The sequence below is a fragment of the Papio anubis genome, chromosome 10, assembly GCF_008728515.1.
Source record: "Papio anubis isolate 15944 chromosome 10, Panubis1.0, whole genome shotgun sequence".
Taxonomy (NCBI): Eukaryota; Metazoa; Chordata; class Mammalia; order Primates; family Cercopithecidae; genus Papio; species Papio anubis.
This window is the reverse complement of record NC_044985.1, coordinates 65,908,088-65,929,145: the sequence shown is the minus strand read 5'-3', so window position 1 is coordinate 65,929,145 and position 21,058 is coordinate 65,908,088. Positions and strand designations below refer to the sequence as shown.

The following is a 21,058-nucleotide window of genomic DNA, read 5'->3' as shown; positions in this document are numbered from 1 at the left end:
TGTCTCCTAAAACATCTTCATGTTGCTTTTTCTGCATTAACCAAGAATTTAAAGGATATTGGCAGCAGCGGATCTTGGGTTGATTTATTTCTGACTTATTGTACTCCTTTTTAATTTTAAATTTGTGTTTTCAAAATTTTTAAGCATCTTCTTTGCATTTGTGTTTTCTCTGCTGCATGTTAGATTTTAATCTCATTAATTTTAAAAGACAGCTCGTTTTTCTTTGGTGCTTTTTTATATTTGTGTTTCTCTGCTTCCTGTCAGATCAGAAGGGACACTAGATTCTGATAGGAACGCAAACTCTACTGTGAACTGTGCATGTGAGGGTTGTGCACTGCTGATGAGGTGGAACAGTTTCATTCCAAAACCACCCAACCCCAACTCGACCTGTGGAAAAATTTTCTTCCACACAACTAGTTCCTGGTGCCCAAATATTGAGGACCACTGCATTAAAGGATATTAATCATTCCTCGGTTCTTGAGAGATTTTGCCTTCTCTATTATTTCCTTAACAGTGAGCAAGAAAATTACTCATTTTTATTTTATTTAAAGAATCTTCGCTTAAAAACCAACTAACAAAATATTTTAGTATGAGAGAATGTAGTATTTTTTCTAACATGTCGTATAGTAAAAAAGATATAAACTAACAGGTTGAGAAAGGGAATATCACCAAGTAAAGAATGTTTTAGTTAAATAATTCTTATTTTCTGAGAAGCCTCCTTGTCTTGTTCGTTCTCAATCTGATGACATAAAATCCAAGCATCTGCAGTAGTTTACAAATGTAAATCATCAGGGTTTATAAAAAAATTCTCAAGAAATAAAGAATTAACCTTTTACTCAGTGGGAACACCCAAGTTGGAGCTGTAAATATAAATAGCAACCTTCTAAGAGTCTGGACTAACTCTTGTTTGTTAGCTTTGGAGTTTGATAAAAGATTTGTTGGCCTCCTTTGAGATTTACTGATGTAAAATGCCTTCTAACAGAACTTATAATAACTTTTAATATATAAAGAGATAAAGCAAGCATTTGGGGGTCAAATAAGGGCCAAATGCAAGGAATTTAATAACGACATACAAGCAAACCAAAAACTATTTCACTGGTGCTTGTTTCCAAGTGATTAAAAATACCATTTGAAGCTCTTACTATTATTTTTTGAAGGAAGTATTTTTAAAAGAGACTGAATACTTTTTATCAGGTTTTTAATTTGGTTCTAGCATATTATAGCACATAGAGTTGGCCTCCAGAAAAAATGTGTTGAATGAAATTTGAAACATGCCTACTCAAATAGAAAATTAATGCATAGCTTTATGGTTGCCCACTTGCTGTTCAATACTAAACCTACTGTATGTGTGTAAACAGTAGGCCTTCTTGCTAGCAGTTTCTGATAACCATTAGAATGGACTACAGTGCTTCTATAGATTTTCAAAGCAAAATCATGAGGTAGCTGGAGTGGTTTATATCCCTGCTCACTGCCCTCTCTCTCTCTGTTATGGGGTACTTTCTAGTTTCCCTTCTGGCCTGCTTGCTTCCCTAGGGAATTGCATGAAATACGAGTATTACTATCCTCTTCCTCAATCAAAAGGCCCACTTCCTTTTTCTCACCACCTGTCCCTCGAGCAAAGTATTAGTAAGTCAGCCAAAGATAGAGCAAATAATAATAGGTGAAAAGTAGTGTAAAAAAATACCTTTTAATAATTAAAGATAGTGTATACTCTATCTCTCTATGATATTTATATATTTTTCTTTCTTTCTTTCTTTTTGGAAATGGACTCTCACTCTGTCACCCAGGCTGGAGTGCAGTGGCGTGATCTTGGCTCACTGCAATCTCCGCCTCCTGGGTTCAAGCGATTCTCCTGCCTCAGGCTCCTGAATAGCTGGGATTACAGGTGTGCACCACCACACCTGGCTAACTTTTGTATTTTTTGTAGAGATGGGGTTTCACCATTTTGGTCAGGCTGGTCTCAAACTCCTGACCTCGTGATCAGCCCATTTTGGCCTCCCAAAGTGTTGGGATTACAGGCGTGAGCCACTGCACCAGGCCAATATTTACATCTTATAACAGGACGTAAATATCAAAACTTTATGCCAAACTGCAAACTCTTATGGTGAAATTTCAAGCAATGTAGCAAGTGAGTAAGAAAGAAAAACTGGCACTATTTCTTCTGTATTTCCCAATTGACATCACCTATGTAACTAGCAATTCTATGCTAAATTGAGGTCCACTCTGAGAATGATTTATGGCAGGAAGTTGGAGAGAGATTAAAGATAATGACAGTATTATGGTATTATCAAATGCATTAAATCAGTTTAGTAACTTTGGGATTAAAGAAAAGGTTTTGGTGCTTTATTCAGCATTATGGCCTCCATTTTCTGGACCCATGGATACTAAGTGGTCCTGTCCTATGAAACTCTGGTCAAAGTGTAGTTTGGCATGCTAAATTGAAAGATGACCTGTTAAATGTACAATGCCTTATCTTTTGAATAAATTCTCATAGAAACATTATTGTATTGGCACCTAAAGTACTTATTCTTTTTTCTACAGGATGTTGATAAATGGTCTTTTGATGTATTTGCCCTAAATGAAGCAAGTGGAGAGCATAGTCTGAAGTTTATGATTTATGAACTGTTTACCAGATATGATCTTATCAACCGTTTCAAGGTCAGAAACATGGAACACAAGTGAAATGCTCTTAGAATTGGTTATTTGAATAAGAATGAAAATGCAGAACATTTGAGTAATTAAGCAATTCATTTTAGGATGTCTTAGCAGGTCACAGAATTAAGGGGATGAGGTCTTTACATGATAGAACCATTCTTCATAACTCACTGACACATCTATATATCCACCTAGAGATCATGAGACCACTATAGCCTCATTCCAGAAAGATGCCAACATTCCCTGACTTATTCACAAAACACTCACATAAGGTTTGGCAGCTATGTCTTAAAGAAATATGACTACTCCAGCATTCTTAAAATACAAAATGAACCTTTACTGCCAGCTTTTCTTAAATTAGATTGAAGGGTCTTCTAATTAACTTCATTTAGAACCATCCAAGCAATAGATTTGATACAGACTACTGAGCAGACTGTATCTTATTACTTTCATCATTTCCTATAGAATAATCACATTTTTAGAGCTGTAAAGTACTGGGAGATAATCTATTTTAACCTCTTTGTATTAAGATAGAAAAACTAGACTCCACTAATTGTAACTGGAAATATTTACCCTTTTAAGAACTAGCCTTCCTACTCTCTGGAAGATACTAAAATTTCAGTGTAATAGTATGAGTAAGTCTGTTATTTAATCTGTCCTAGTTAAATACTAGGGGGTTACAATCCTTCTTTTTGGGAATGAAAGCTAACATGTTCATGAAGTGGTTTTTCAGAACAATCGACATTTGACATAAAGAAACTGTTGTCCACATCTGACTCACTAATATGTTCCACGACAAACTGTGCTCAAATTGATTTAGTACCACTTTTTTCGTCAAAATATAATTATAATTATTACTTTCCACAGATTCCTGTTTCTTGCCTAATCACCTTTGCAGAAGCTTTAGAAGTTGGTTACAGCAAATACAAAAATCCATATCACAATTTGATTCATGCAGCTGATGTCACTCAAACTGTGCATTACATAATGCTTCACACAGGTATCATGGTAAGAAAGTCTTTGTAACTGAGGTTTGTTCATTTGGAAGCATCAACTTCCATTCTTGTAAGTTCCTATTGTCTCTTTAATGCCCATAGAGGTATTCAAAGTAATAAGTATTTTTCAAAAAATACTTTAAGTCAGTGCAAAACAGATAACCAGAGGCAAATAAAAATATATGTTTCCCCAAATTTGGACTACCAAACATTTTTGTTTGTAAAATCATTTTTTCCATAGAAATCAACCAAAAAAGTGACCTAGAGAAAAAGTCTTTAGAATAAAAGTTATAGCACTCTGTTCTCACTCATTATGTGCTCCTAACCTGACCTTAGTCGCTTTTGCTCTCTTAGTCACAGTCAAATTCTAATAGGATTTGGGGAAATTATTCATGTGAATTTTTCCAAATTTTATTTCCTCTTCTTTGCATTTGTTGAATCAATGAATGGGTGACTAAATGATTCAGCGAAGCAAAGCCTGAAATAACAGTGAGTGTATGACAGGAACTCCGAGAGAGCTGGGAATTTTTGTAATGTCTTAAAACTCACAGTGATTCCCAGAAGGTAAAAAGTGAGGAACTGACCTTCCTGTGAAGATGCCAAACTGAGCTGGGTTCAAAAAAGGAGCAGGCCATGTGAGATTTCTAAATCCTAGCACCTGCTTTAATTGTGAAGTGTAGTGAGAAAATGCCATTTCAACCTAGGAGGCAACCAGAATTTTGTCATTTACAAAAAATATTCCTGCTTGAATGCATTTTTTTTTTTTTTTTACATTTGCTACAAGTGTAAAGGGAGTCAAATAAAAGTCTCCTATATCAGCTTCAGAACATCTGGTGTGAAGGTGACATTGAAGAGATGTGGGTGTCATATTAATTGGTAAACAGAGAAAATCAAATCTACAATGTGGTTTTACTCTCAGAATTATAAGGAAGACTGTTGTGGGACCTAATAGGCCATTCCAACTTCTCTGTAAGACTGGGGAATTTGGCCAAGCCTGGCATGACTCCTAGAAAGTTAAAGTTGTTAGCAAAGATCACATAGTCACTTTCTGAGAGCTATGACTTACCAAATATAAATGTAACTTTCTGATTGTATTCATCCTTTAGCAAAAATGTGTCACTGGGCTCTTTACTCATCCATTAATTTGGCCATTACAAAAATAGTCTGGTAGTAGACCTTTAGTGTTGTCCAGAATCAAGAAAATACATTTTAACTAAAGAGAATAATGAGAAATTCTACCATAGATGGAGAAAGGGAAGACAAAATGAGTTTATGAATGAATTGACTATTTTGTCAATACTAGGTTACACTGTCAGCTTCACAATTTTTGGAAAGTTATTTTAACAAGTTTTGCCTACATTAAAAAGTAGTGATAGGTGACTATTACATTTCATGTATACAAATGTGTTGGTTCTTTGTAACAAAAAAGCTTTATAGAAATTTTCATTAGCAAAAACTCTTTAGTTCTTTCTCACCCCTCAGATTTGATATAAAGAAGACTGGGTCATCTACTCTAGTGTTTTGGTTGATGCCCTGCTATTTCAGGATGGCCGTATCAGTGTGACATTTATGAAGCACTCCAGTAGCAGCCCAGTACTGTCAGGAGACTAATGCATGTTGTCATCTGCAAGATGTTTTAAGGACCATTCCTGAAAGGGATTGCAATTAAGCCATCGTCCTTCTGTTTGTTAATGTCATAAGGGACGCCCTCAAGTCTGGGAGTAGACAATGCAGAGGAGAGTTGATGCTCATACACCTGCTTGTCCCCCTCACTCTCCTTTTGTCGCTTGATTCATTTGTAGTCCTGTGCCATGGTGACAGTGATGTGCAAATAACTCAGTCCATTTGCTAAGGAACAAATGTTTTATAAAGTGCTGTCAAGCCACCTTCAAATGTCTCTTTGAATATGAAATTATCCAAGGGCCTTGGCCAGAAGACATTTGCATTAGAGGGTTCCTGGCATTGCGTTCTCTCTAATACTAAGAGTACAAGGAAGAGAGATGAATTTACATCTAGTTCCTTTGGAATTTTTAGTGCACTGACTACACAGAAACAGTCTTCCACACTTTGGAATGACTTCATTTTTCTCTGATTAGTCTACAGTACATTTAGCAGTACATCTTTCTACAAATTATGTGGAAATTCTGTTCTTATAAATGGCTTCCAATATAGTGTTTGGAAGAGGAAAGAGAGTGTGGACTCAGGAAGCAGTCAGACATGAGTTTAAACCCATGCCCCACCCCTTTCTAATTTGCTAGCTCTACATTGCTTCCCTTGTCACTAAAATGCAGTTAATAATACCAGCCACTTTATAGAATGGAAATGAGGAGTAAATAAAATCGCATTTGTAAAGCACCTAACCTAGTGCCTAAAACATAATAGCTATTAACATACCTTCATTAATTAATTGTAATATGCCAATTTTCTATACTGGTAACTTAGAGCAAACTTCTTCAGCCTATTCAAAGGAATAGAGAAAAATAGTGTCAAATCTCATAAATTCTAGCTAAAAGAGTTGTTAATACTCAAGGAATCAAGAAATAAATGTGATTTTCTGACGTGAAATTCTCCCCACCCTTTATATAATACACATATATACTTTGTATAATACACATATATACTTTGTATAATACACGTATTTACTTTTTCTATCCCACAGGCGCACACACACACACATCCTGAGTAATTCAGATATGAAAATTACATTATAAGTCCTAAGTCAAAACTCTATTCACCTCTACCCATTCATATAGTAAAATTAGCTAGAAATTCTCCTTTTGAAACCTTAGAAGAATATGTTCAGCATATTGCCTTCTTTATGTAATGAATGCTATCGTGATCCGTGGAAGAAATAGAAACTTTGAAATCAGACAGATTTGGGTTTGCATTCCTGCTCTGCCACTAGATAGGTATGTGAACTTTGAAATGTTGATCCATTTCTCTAGGATTCAGCTTTGTTATCTGCAACATAGGTATAAAAATATTTACATTGGCCGGGCGCGGTGGCTCAAGCCTGTAATCCCAGCACTTTGGGAGGCCGAGACAGGCAGATCACGAGGTCAGGAGATCGAGACCTGGCTAACACGGTGAAACCCCGTCTCTACTAAAAAAAAAATACAAAAAACTAGCCGGGCGAGGTGGCGGGCGCCTGTAGTCCCAGCTACTCGGGAGACTGAGGCAGGAGAATGGCGTAAACCCGGGAGGCGGAGCTTGCAGTGAGCTGAGATCCGGCCACTGCACTCCAGCCTGGGCGACAGAGCGAGACTCCGTCTCAAAGGAAAAAAAAAAAAAAAAAAATATTTACATATAACCATCTTATGAAGTGGTTATAAGAATTTTATGAGACCAGCTAACTAAAATGTCCAGTTAATAATTCCCTTCCTTTGTTTCTGTTTTAATACATGTGGCTAATAGCAGTCAATACCTCTTTATAAGTTGATGACTGCCCACTCTAGAGTAAGCCAACCTGAGCATTTCTCCAGACAAAATACAACCTACAGGTCTGATGAAATACAGTGTCTGCATTGCTCATGACTTATCATCTTAACCCTTTATTTCTGCCTGTTAGGAATCAGAAGAAACTTGGATTTGTATTGACCACTGCTGTAGTTGGAACGAGTGACAAGATTTAACCTCATTCTCTCTGGCTTGCTCTCAGGAGTCATTTATAAAATCTATGAATTTAAGCACCTGTTTTCTGAGTTAGAATTCTTTTTGATACTAGCACAAAATGAATCAGCAGCTAATAAACTAACAATCAGTCCAGAATTCTACTTTTGCTAATACAAAGTAGATGTGTTTTTAAATTAAGTGTGAAAGTTCAATGTTTCTCTCTTCCTATACTAGTTTGTAGTGGAACTTAATGATTTAGTCCATAGTGTGGAAATAAGTAAGGGGAATTTGTGGAGAAAGTACTATTTATGGGAGGCAGAAATGAACCAGAATAAAAACAGGAAATGTGTTTATAATAAATTTTCACAGCTAGCAAGATAATAATTTTAAATATTTATGAGTCAATCACTAATTAATTCCATCTCTGATTTTCTAATTTAATTTCTTTTTACTATTGACACTTTATATTCTGTATTATCATAGTAGATAATGAATGCTGCCTTTTAAAAACCACAGCTATATTTATAAATACATAATTTGAGCCCACCCCAAAATTTAAATAAGTGACTTTTTAAAAAGAAATCATTTTCTTTAATAAAACAGTGGGTTTCTAGGGTTCAAAACTAGTTTAACTTCAATTGCTATTCATTTCATGGTGTTTATAGTTCCATAGTTTCATTGGGAACATTGGAGGCTCAGTCCCAATTCAGACCTCTATAAGGTCACTTTCTTCCTTTTAATGACACATAATTAAATGTGTCTATGAACACAGAACAGCTAGTTATATTAATTCCCTTTGGCTCTGAAAATTATTTCTGCTTCATCTGATTGTGAGGCGTTTGTACTTGAATTACAATCACTAATGATATTTTAACTATTATTTCCCAGATTTAATGCCTTAATCAACTCATTTAACATAGTAAGTTCCTAGCAAAATGCCATTTATTCTTTATTTTACCATATGACAAGACATGATAGGCACAGTGCATACATTAACTCAAAACTTCTTCTTAAATCCCATAGGGGAAAGGTTACTAATGCCATTCTCACCAGAACTGTAGCTGAGAGGGTAAATAACTCATTTTCCTGAGGATTAACAGAGATTTAAAACCAAGACTGATTCCATGGTCTCTTACCACTGTTACCTCTTTCTAATGCAAAACTAGCTAATTGCAATTTAACAAATACTAAGTTCCTAATATGTGCCAAATATCATGATAGGTTATGTGAAGGGAGCTAAGATTAATAAGATTATAGCTTTGGTATCTATGAGATTCAACAATTGTCACTGCCTTCATTTTTGACCCATGGACCTTCAATGGTTTTCTTTTACCTTTTACACAAAATCTAAATTCATCAATTCTCATCAAATTAGTCCATTCACTCTTTCCATACTCTCCATATTCTTCAATTTCACTTCACTTGATTCTCCAACACAATTGTACTATTGACAATTCTATTTTAATACAGACCTTATAGTATGATTCTACATTTGCTCTTTCTATTTAAAATTCTTCTGTCTCTATCCTTGCACTTAACTATCAATCTTTTTCCATCCTTTTCCCAAGATCCACTGCCACCAATTAGCCTTTCTGTCTATGCTCTTAAATTGCATCTGTATTCTGCAAACTCTTATCAAGTGTGCACAAAGTTTACATGATCTCTTTCTGTTGTTTTTTGCAAGGTCTTTTATTGTTTTAAGTGTATAGAATAAGACCACTCAGAGTGAGCTTCATAGCATTTTGGATTCCGCATTTCTACCATCAAGTGCCATCTATTTATAGTGTTCTCTAGTAGAACTTGCTGTGATGATGGAAATGGTTTGTGTCTTTGCTGTACTACTATATGGTAACCACTTGTCACATGTGACCAATAGGCATATGGAATATGGCTAGTGTAACTGGGAAAGTGAATTTAATTTTAATTAATTTTCTTTATTTTTAATTTAAATAGTCACATGTGGTTACTATATTGGGTAGTGCAGTATAAGGGTTTTACAAAATGTGAGTGATGAATAAACTATTGAATTATTTCTAAATGAACTAATAATAGCAGAGAACTTTTTTTTAAAGCATCTAGCTAGTAACTGAAAGGTGAATATATGTAAAGTGGATAGTCATGGATTTTACATGAAAGGATTTATTCTTTTAGCATTATTTGAAGTTAATTGCACAGCCATTTTTATGTGTTATGAATAGAAAATTTTGTGAATTTCAGAAACTTTTCTAAATCTCTAAACATGAAAATGAAGTGCACTTTCTCTAGTAAGCAAGTGAATATTTTTAAGTTTTAGATGAACTTTTTTTTCATAGTAGATTGTTCAACAACACTTGGGCTAAAAGACATTTTAATGTTGCGTGAGCTATATGTTAAAAATCACCAAACTGTAATTGATTTCAGAAGAACCCAAACATGTATGGCTGTAAATTCAAAACCCAGTTAGGGTTCACTTTTTAAATAATAGGAAACTGCTCCTTTTTCAATTAGCAAGGACAATTATATTCTGAATTTTGAACTTATATGCCATGAAACAATCATTGACCTTATGGAGCATCCATCATGCACAATTAGTGGACGTAAAAATAGGAAAAAAATTAAAAGAAATAAAAAATAATTTTATATGATTACATAAACAGGGTGCGCTGAAAGTCCTTTTCAGAGAAAGGGAAGATGGTATTTATTTCTTGAATATAATAGATTCTTTCTGTGATTTACTAGCACTGGCTCACTGAACTGGAAATTTTAGCAATGGTCTTTGCTGCTGCCATTCATGATTATGAGCATACAGGGACAACAAACAACTTTCACATTCAGACAAGGTAAGTTTGAAAAAGTATTAACTTTCATTAGTTAAAATTTGAAATTTTTTTTCTGCATATTACTTAAGAGAATTTTTAAAAAATAATAAAGATTCTAATAAGAACAGGTTTAATGAATTTTTAGCAAAATTTCTTAAGCTGCTAACACTTGAATCAGTCGACTACTATTTTTCCAGAATGTTGTGTATAGTATTTTGTGGCATATCTAGCAATTTAAAGAACATGAAAATGTTTAAGGCAATCTGTCCCTGCCCAGAACTTACACTGTGAACTACCACACAAGTCAGACATCTATTCACTGATGCAAATCTTGCAACATAATGCTTAAGGTACTGGTTTCATGTCATTATGTATTTGAAAGCAATAAAATTGTACTTCTGAAAATAAAATCCAAAAATTAAATCTAATTTTCAGGCCAGCATGAAGTATTAAATTTAAAATAACTAGAAAATGAAATTATTTAATGATGGTTACAATGGAAGTTATTTAAATCAAAATACCAGAGTGAAAGTATGTTAGTCTGTTAGGGATGCCATAACAAAATACCACAGAATGGGTGGCTTAAACAACATGAATTTATTTTTTCACAATTATGGATGCTGGGAGTACAGGAGCACAGTGTCAGCTGGTTCGGTTTCCTCTGAGGTTGCTCATCTTGACTTACAGACAACACCCTTCCTGCTGTTTTTTCACATGGTCTTTTCTCTGAGCACATGCACCCCAGTGTCTCTTCCTCTTCTTATATGAACACCAGTCATATTGGACTTGGGCCTCGCTCTTGTTACTTTATTAACATTAATTACACCCTTAATAGCCCTATCTCCAATACAGACACACTGAGGGTTAGGGCTTCAACATATGAATTTTAGGGCAGACACAATTCAGTCTATAACAGAGAGTTACCCTAAACTCTTGTTAGTTAGGCAGAGAAGTCAGTATCTGAGAAGCAAGATTTGGTCTAGGCCCCATCAGGATCCAGCTTACTTTATATGTGTGGGATCCTGAAATTTCTTAAGGATGCTTAATAAGGACATATATGTTAAGAGCTGATGTGTCTCTTGAACCACTGCATAAATCTCTATTCTTGTTGAGGAAAGATTAAATCTGATTTTTTTTTCTAATTAATAGACTTTGTTTCTTAGAGCACTTTTAGATTCACAGAAAGACTGAACAGGAAGTACAGAGTTCTATGAGTTCCATATGCTTCCTCCTGCTACCCTAAAGTTTCCTTGTTATTAATATCTTACACTGGTGTGAGATATTTGTTACAATTGATTAACCGATATCGATAACTTGTTATTAACTAAGGTCCATTGTTTGTATGAGGGTTCACTGTTTGCATTACGGGTTCTATGGGTTTTGACAAATGTATAATGTCCTGTATCTACCATTGCAGTACCACAGGCAATAGTTCCACTGCCCTGAAAGTCTCCTGTGCTTCATCTATCATTTCTCTCTTCCTGCCCCTTTACCTCTGGCAACCACCGGTCTCTTTAATGACTCTTTAGTTTTGCCTTTTCTAAAATGTCATATAGCTGAAATAATACAGTATACAGTTCTTTCAGACTGGGTTATTTCGTTTAGAAGAATGTGTTTAATGTTCCTCCATGTCTTTTCATGGTTGACAGCTTATTTCTTATCACTGAATACTATTCCATTGCATGGACATACCATATTTTGTTTATGTATTCACCCTATTAATGCAAATCTTGGTTGTTTCCAAATTTGGGCACTTATGAATAATACTGATATAAGCATACATGTGCAGGCTCTTGTGTGGTCAGTTCATTTGGTTTTTTAATATATATTTTTTAATAACTGATTTTCCAGATGTGGGAGTTATTGTTTGATGTGGGGAATATAGAAACAGTTTATTAAAATATTAGACAGTTTAGAACTTAAAGGACCATAAGATGAGTGAGATCCACAGTATAGATCATCTGGTCTGATTTCCATCATCTAAAAATAGAAAATGAAGATCTCGAGAGGTGAAGTGACCTATCTATATGCACCTGGTCAGGTGATGGCAGTGGCAGAATTGAGGAGTGAGAAGAGGGACACTCACTGTCAATCCAGTTTCCTATACAAGCATGCTCCCATGGCCAGAGACAGACACATGATAATTCTAACCTGTTAAAGCCTGAAATGGGGTGGGCTTACACATGTAATCCTTTAATGGAGACACAGGAAGAGTTACAATTCAAACAGTGAAGTGTTGGGGAGGGCATTCTGTCTGTCCCTGGAATGGAGGAAACCCCAGGGGCCCCTAGATTGACACAGGTTGAAGGGAAAAGGAAAACTTCAGAGTCTGGTTATGTAGCAGGAATGTTATTTTTCTACCCATATTTGCAGAGTATAGGGAGATTTTTGCTTTTGTTTGTGTTTAATGTCAAAGGAAAACAGGACTATGCAGATCATTTTGCTTACCAAAGGGTCTCTACATCCACTGGATCTGCAACATGGAGGATTTTAATTAAAGATCGCTCATCACTGAGCTAGGCTTTGTACAGGAAAACAGTTCTAGGGGTTTGAGAAGAAAGCAAGTGATTTGTTATCAGTGAATACCAGTTGCCCTTTCGACTTTGAAAAGTAAAGGCCAGTGGGCTGGCCTCTTCCAGCAGCAGTGTTAGATCATCACTCTGGCTTTCTCCTTTTACTATTTATCTGCGACTGGATGAAGAGTTCTGATTTACTTATGCATTTGGCTGTGGAGAGGGAGGAGGAGGAGGTGGAGGAAAGGAGGGGGATGACAAGGAAGAGGAGGACAAGGAAGGGCAGATGGGGGCAGAGAAGGAGAAAGAAGAATCCTATTTTTTTCAATTTATATTTTAAAACTCTGTATAAAAATGGGAAAAAAATTGCCTGACAGAGTAAACTATTTAATGAATGAATTCGACATGAACTTGAAAATTCCGTGAACCAAAATGTTGTAATGATCAAAATGCAACAATATAACATGATTTTTAGCTCTCAATATTGCCTTCATCCAAGAAGAAATAAGGTCATATGTCATTTATATCAGTAATTATATTTTATTTTATATTATTCATTGTTACTTGGATTTAAGAGTGTTTTTTCCAATCAAAACTAATTTACTACAGAATACAAAATGGCTAAAATGCGATTTGGAACATAGGGCAAGGCTAGATTTGAGTTCAATGCAGATATTATAATGCATGAAATCCTTGAAAGTGTAAATAAATGGAAATAATTTCCTCTTTGTGAAAAGAAATTGCCAGGCTACATGTTGCCATGGATACTGGATGTTGCTCAGAGTCTGTTCTTTTCTTAGCAGTCAAAGACCATCTATCTCAAGCATTAGACCATGCCGCATTCTCAGCATCCTTGTTAGCTTTATGAGACAAAATCATGCACACTTTGCTACAATTAAATCTGGTTCAAAAACACATTTTAGCTTGTCTCTGAACAAGTAAATGGTGACACTTGGAGCCATATTAACCCTGACAAATCTGCTATGGCTAGATTTGGTGCCATATAGTGCAAATGTTACTGGAAAATCACAGCTTTCCCCATGATCTCAGCAAACTTCTAGAAATGCACACAGTGTTTTGCTTGGGAAACATCTAGTTGATTATCTCTTCAATGAGGATTATACATATGCTTTGCTAGTTCACATTTCTGTATATTGAGGTATGATTATTGATTAAGTCCTTTTTAGGCCTTGACTAAGATTGTTAAATGGAAATCTATTTTAGAAATATGTGCTATTAAAGACATATGTTATTTCACCTTTATGATAGTGCTAGATACAAAAAAGAAAGTAACAGTGCCTGGTAGGTCATTTATCATATGTTGGATGAATAATAAAGCTTGGTTTTTCTGGCAGACTATCAGACACAGATTTTAAACAGGCTGCTTGTATAAAATGTCAGATTTCTTTAGTTTTTGTTTTCTTTGTTGTTTTTAAATAATTTTTATTGTGCACATTTATGGTATATAACATGATATTATAAAATACAGATAGATAGTAAAATGATTATTATACAGAAGCAAATTAATAGATCCATGATCTCACATAGCTACCCATGTGTGGTAGTGGTGGTGTTTTAGTAGGAACTTTTGTTTTTTATTTTGTCCTTGTCTACTCTATCATAAATATTCAGTGGGAGGGCCAGTGCTAGGTTATAACTAGGACTTTACCCACTGAAAAGCCTGAAACAGTAAGTCTGAGTGAGGAGTTTTAAGTCTAAGTATCTACCAGGAGATAGGAGAGTGAGAGAAGCCTTGGTGTTGGGTAAGTGGTAGCAAACTTGCTACAAGTTTTAACTTGACTTTCTTTTTTGCTCTATTTGTTGCCAACTTTCAACTTGCCAACTTATATGAATGAGTTCACCATTTTAAGAGATTGAACATAGTGATTTTGCTTCCATTCCACACTTGCATAATGATCTGGCAACCTAGGAGATAGAGGAAGGAGAAGCCCAGGTTCCATTATACAGATCTGAGAATGCTTGAAATATTTCAGACTTAGAGTTAGAACACCAAATTCATCAATGCAACTTGAAGTATACCAATTTATTTGATAATCAAATTATATTAAAATACAGACAGGTGAGAAATAAAAGCCTTCCCTGGATGTATTCATCATTTTAAAAAATAAAATGTTCCTTTTAAATGAGTGATGAAACGTACATTTTAAGTGTTCTTTAAAAATGATTTTTCCATCTTAATTTTAAAGCAAAAGGATCTATAACATTAAAATTTAATCACAACATTATAAGTGAGTAAAAAACTAGAATCATAAATGGATCAAATGATTTTCTTCATCCCCTTCCTGCTACCCAAAGTAATTTTAGTTTAAAGGAACAGGGATGATATCAACACTCTTGAATGGGTACAAAGGGGTTTGTTCATTCACTGATTGAATAAGACGTTAGGTAATTTTATTCTCTTTGATATAGCTAGAGTATTTTGCAGGTGTCTGGATTACAAATCAGAAGGAAAAGGCATAAGCACATTTAAACTATAATAATGATAATTAAAAGAAAACTAAGCACCAAAACTAAGTGGGGTTTATCCCAGGTATGCAGGTCTGGCTCAACATTCGTAATTCAATTAATATAATCTATCACATCAACAGGGTATAGAAAAAAAAATCATGTGATCTTGTCAATAAATGCAGAAAAAGCATTTTACAAAACACTCCAATCCACATTTATGATATAAACTCTAACTAGGAATAGAGAGGACCTTCCTTAACGTGATAAAGAATATCTATACTAGAGTAGAATTGTGGTTATGAGGGACTCGGGTGGAGATAAAAGATAGGAAGTTGTTGGCCAAAGGATACATAATTTCAGTTAGATGGGAGAAATAAATTCAAGAGATCTATTGTACAATCTGTCAACTAGAGTTGATAACAATGTGTTGTATTCGAAAAGATTGCCAAGAGTAGATTTAAGTGTTCTCACCTCAAAAAATGGTAAGTTGTGAAGTAGTACATATGTTAATTAGCCTGAGTTAGCCATTCTACTATGTGTGTGTGTATATATAAATGTGTATAGATAGACAGATATATAGATGATAGATAGATAGATAGATATACATGTTTCAAGACATCATCTCATACATGATAATTATATATATCATTTTAATTGTCAATTAAAAAGTAAATAATTAGAAGAAAGGAATTTATTAAAAACCTACAACTAACATCATACTTAATGGTGAAAGACTTGAAGCTTTCACACTAAGATTGTGAACAAGACAAGATGTCCTCTTTCACAACTAATTTTTGTATCATACTGGAAGTCCTAGCTAATGCAATACAACTAGAAAAGGAATTAAAAGGCATGCATCTTGGGAAGAGAGAAATAAAATTATTTTTGTTTGCAAATAATATGATTGTCCACGTAGAAAATCTGAAAGAATTGACCAAAAAACTCCTGAAACTAATAAGTGATTATAGCAGGGTTGCAAAATACAAGGTTAATACACAAAACTCAATGGCTTTCCTATATGCCAGCAATAAGCAAATGTAATTTGAAATTGAAAACACAAATACCATTTGCATTAGCACCACCCAAAATTAAATATTTAGGTATAAATGGAACAAAACATATACAAGACCTTTATAAGAAAAACTGTAAAACTTTGATGAAATAAATAAACAGGGACAGATATTTCATGTTCATGGATAGACTCAAAATTGTCAGGATGTCAGTTCTTCCCAACTTCATCTATAGATTTAATGCAATCCCAATGAAAATACCAGCAAGTTATTTTGTGATTCTGACAAAGTGATTCTAAAGTTTGTATGAAGAGGCAAAAGACTCATAATAGCTAGCACAGTTTTAAAGGAGAAGCACAAAGTTGGAGGACTGACATTACCTAACTTTAAGACTTGCTACAAAACCACAGTAATCAAGACAGTGTAGCATTGGTAAAAGGACAAATAGATCAGACAATGAAAACAGAATAGAAAGCCCAGTAATGAACCTACAAAAAATATAGTCAACTGATCTTTGACAAAGGAATAAAATCAATATAATCTTTTCAATAAATGGTGCTAAAACGAATGGACATCTACATGCAAAAGCAAAAAGAAAAGAATCTAGACACAGACTGCTATGGTTTGATTGTGTTCTTCAGAATTCATATGTTGCAAACATAACCCCCAATGTGACAGGGTTGGGAGGTGGGGCCTAATGGAAGGTATTGAGGTCATGAGTGTTCTGTCCTTGTAAATAAATTAATGCCATTATAAAATGGGACTTGCCAGAGAGGGTTTGCTCTCTTGCACTCTCTGCCTTTCTATTATGTGATGCTTTACACTATTTGGTGATACAGCAAGAAAGCCCTCCTAAGACGAAGGCATGTTGATCTTCGACTTTCCAGTTAAGAGTTGTGAGAAATAAGTTTCTTTTTTTTAAATAAATTACCCAGCCTCAGGTGTTCTGTCACATCAGCATAAAACACACTAAGACACAGGCCTGATACCCTTTACAAAATAAACTCAAAATGGATCACAGACCTAAATTTAAAACAAAAATCTATAAAATTCCTAGAAGATTACATAGGAGAAAAATCTAGATGACCTTAGATTTGGTGATGACTTTTAAAATATAATATCAAAGGCACAATATATGAAAGAATAAATTGATAAGTTGGATTTCATTAAAATTAAAAATTTATGCTCTACCAAACACACTATCAAGAGACTAAAAAGACAAGCCACAAACTGGAAGAAAATATTTGCAAAGAACATCTGATAACGCACTGTTATGCAAAATATACAAAGAATGCTTAAAGCTCAACAATAAGAAAAACTAACAACCTAATTTAAAAATGAGCCAAAAACTTTACCAGACACTTTAGCTAGGAAGATATACAAATGGCAAATAGGCATATGAAAATATATTCCATATCATTCATCAGAGAAATCCAAATTGAAACAGTGAGATGCCAAATAGATCAATACATGTCTATTAGAATGGCCAAAATCCAGAACACTAACACCACCAAAAGCTGGTGAGAATGGAGCAGCAGGAACTCTCATTCATTGCTGGTAGGCATGAAAACTGGTATAGCCACTTCTGAAGACAGTTTACCAATTTATTACAAAATTTAAACTACTCTTACCATATGATCCATGAATTGCACTCCTTGGTATTTGCTCAAAAAAATTGCAAATACATTCACACAAAAACTTATGGCACAGATAATTATAGCAGCTTTATTCATAATTGCCAAAACTTGGAAGCAAGCAAGATGTCCTTCAGTAGGTGACTGGATAAACAAACTGTGGTATATGCAGATAAGAAAACTTTAGTGCTGCAAGGAAATTAGCTATCAATCGGTGAAAAGGCATGAAGGAAACATTAATGCATATTACTAAGTGAAAGGAACCAATTTGAGAAGGCAATTGTATTAGTTTGTTCTCACACTGCTATAAAAAGCTAGCAGAGAATGGATAACTTGTAAAGAAAAGAGGTTCAATTGACTCACAGTCCCACATGCCATGCAGAAGACATGGCTGGGGAGGCTGGGAGGCCTCAGTAAACTTACGATCATGGCAGAAGGGTGAACGGGAAGCAAGCATGTTTTCACGTGGTGGCAGGAGAGGGAGTGAAGGGGGAAGTGCTGCACACTTTTCAGCAACCAGATCTCATGAGAACTCACTCACTATAATGAGAACAGCAAGGGGGATACCCACCCCATGATCCAATCACCTCCTACCAGATCCCTCTACCAATACTGGGGATTACAATTCAATATGAGATTTGGGCAGGGGACACAGATCCAAACCATATCAAATAATGTGCTTGGCTCTGTGTCCCCCACCCAAATCTCATGTTGAGTTGTAATCAACCTTTGGCTCATAATATGGTTTGGCTCTGTGTCTTGCATCCAAATCTCATGTTGAATTGTAATCCCATTATTGCCCTGTGTTGTGGGTGAGACCCAGTGAGAGATAATCGAATCATGGGGGCGGTTTCCCCCATACTGTTCTCATGTTAGTTAATAAGTCTCACAAGATCTAATGGTTTGATAAGGGAAACCTGTTTCACTTGGTTCTCATTCTGTCTCTTGCTGCCACCACGTGATACTTGCCTTTCACCTTCCACTGTGATTGGGAGGCCTCACCCCAGCCATGTGGAACTGTAAGTCCAATAAACCTCTTTCTTTTGTAAATTGCCCAGTCTCGGGTATGTCTTTATCAGCAGTGTGAAAATGGAGTAATACATTATTCCACTTCTGGCCCCTGCTGAATCGCATGTCCTTCTTATATTTCAAAAAACCAATCATGCCTTCCCAACAGTCCCCAAAAATCTTAACTCACTCCAGCATTAACTCAAAAGTCCAACTCCAAAGTCTCATGTGAGACAAGGCAAGTCCCTTCTGCCTATAAGCCTGTAAAATCAAAAACAAGTTAGTTACTTCCAAGATACAATGGGGTTACAGGCATTGGGTAATGCTCCCATTCCAAAAGGGAGAAATTGGCCCAAACAAAGGGACTACAGGCCCCATGCAAATCCGAATCCCAGCAGTGCAGCTATTTAATCTTAAAGCCCCCAAATAATCTTTTTGACTCCATGTCTCATATCCAGGGTATGCTGATGCAAGGGTGTGCTCCTACAGCCTTGAGCACTTCACCCCTGTGGCTCTGCAGGGTACAGCCCCCATGGCTGCTTTCACTGACTGGTGTCAAGTGCCCCTACCTTTTCCAGGTGCACAGTGCAAGCTTTCAGTGGATTTACCATTCTGGAGTCTGAAAGACAGTGGCTGATATGGTTTGGCTCTGTGTCCACCAAATCCCATCTCAGATTGTAATCTCCATGTGTTGAGGGAGGGACCTGTTGGGAGGTAACTGGCTCATGGGGACAGCTTCTCCCATGCTGTTTTCATGATAGTGAGGGAGTTCTCATGAGATCTGATGGTTTAAAAGTGGCAGTTTTCCCCCTGCACTTTCTCTCCTGCTGCCATTTAAGATGTGCCTTGCTTCCCCTTTGCCTTCCATCATGATTGTAGGTTTCCTGAGGCCCTCTGAACCATGCAGAACTGTGAGTCAATTAAACCTCTTTCCTTTATAAATTATCCAGTCTCAGGTGCTATCTTTATAGCATTGTGAAAATGGACTAATACAGTAACCCTCTTCTCACAGCTCCACTAGGCAGTGCCCCAGTGGGGACTTTCTATGGGGTCTCCAAGCCCACATTTCCCCTCCACACTGCCCTACTAGAGGTTCTCCATGAGGCTTCTGCCCCTGCAGCACACTTCTTCCTGGACATTCAGGCATTTCCATACATCTTCTGAAGCCTAGGCAAAGGCTCCCAAGCCTCAATTACTGTTGTCTGCAAACCTACAAGCCCGATACCATGTAGACGCCACCAAGGCTTGGGGCTTTCACCCTCTGAAGCAATGGCCAGAGCTGTACCTTGTCCTTTTTCAGCCACGACTGGAGCTGGAGCAGCTGGGATGCACGGCACAATGTCCAGGATGCAGGCACAGAGCAGTAGGGGCCCTAGGCCTGGCCCATGAATCCATTTTTCCCTCCTAGGCCTTCAGGCTTGTGATGGGAGGGGCTGCTATGAAAGTCTCTGAAACGCCCTGGAGACATTTTTCCCATTGTCTGGGCTATTAAAATTACGTTTCTCTTTATGTATACAAAGTTTTGCAGCCTTGAATTCCTCCCCAGAAAATGGATTTTTCTTTTCTACCATATGGTGAGGCTGCAAATATTTTAAACCTTTATGCTCTGCTTCTCTTTTAAATATAAGTTCCAGTTTCAGGTCATTTCTTTCTTCATGCAAATGAGCATAGACTTTTAGAAACAGCCAAGCCACATCTTGAACCTTTGCTGCTTAGACATTGCTTTCACCAGATACCCTAAATTATCTCTCTCAAGTTCAAAATTCCACAGATTTCTACAGCAGGGGCACAATGCCATCAGTCTTTTTGCTAAACATAGCAGGAGTGACTTTTACTCCAGTTCCAAATAAGTTCCTCATCTCTATCTAAGACCTCCTTATCTCTGTCTAAGACCTCCTCAACCTAGACTTCACTGTCTATATCACTCTCAGTATTTTGGTCACAACCATTCAACAAGTCTCTGTGAAGTTCCAAATTTTCCCATATCTTCCTCTTTTTCTGAGCCCTCCAAACTGTTCCAACCTGTGCCCATTACCCAGTTCCAAAGTTGCTTCCACATTTTTAGGTATCTTTATAGCAATACCCCATGCTCAGTACCAATTTTCTGTATTAGTCCATTCTCACACTGCTATAAAGAACTACCTGAGACTCAGTAACATATAAAGAAAAGAGGTTCCGCAGTTCCACAGGCCATCCAGGAGCCATGACTGGGAGTCCTCAGGAAACTTACAATCACCCAATCATGGAAGGATGAAGAGGAAGTAAGCACATCTTCACGTGGTGGCAGGAGAGAGTGCAAAGAAGAAAGCACTACACACTTTTAAACAACAGCATCTCATGAGAACTCACTCACTATCACAAGAA

General features: G+C 36.2%; 1 protein-coding gene across 18 annotated transcripts in view; it reads left to right on the top strand.

Annotated features, from left to right (window-relative positions):
- PDE1A (phosphodiesterase 1A) overlaps window positions 1-21,058 on the top strand; it is a 398,717-nt gene that overhangs the window by 302,246 nt on the left and 75,413 nt on the right. For all 18 annotated transcript variants that reach the window (XR_002516184.2, XR_001893430.3, XR_002516185.2 and 15 more), the window contains 3 exons: window positions 2,542-2,658; window positions 3,523-3,663; window positions 9,981-10,081. Coding sequence is in view for 11 of the 18 variants with exons in the window: in XM_021923769.2 (XP_021779461.2) it covers window positions 2,542-2,658; window positions 3,523-3,663; window positions 9,981-10,081 (359 nt within the window). In the remaining 7 variants the exon portion in view is untranslated. The remainder of the gene's footprint in view (window positions 1-2,541; window positions 2,659-3,522; window positions 3,664-9,980; window positions 10,082-21,058) is intronic.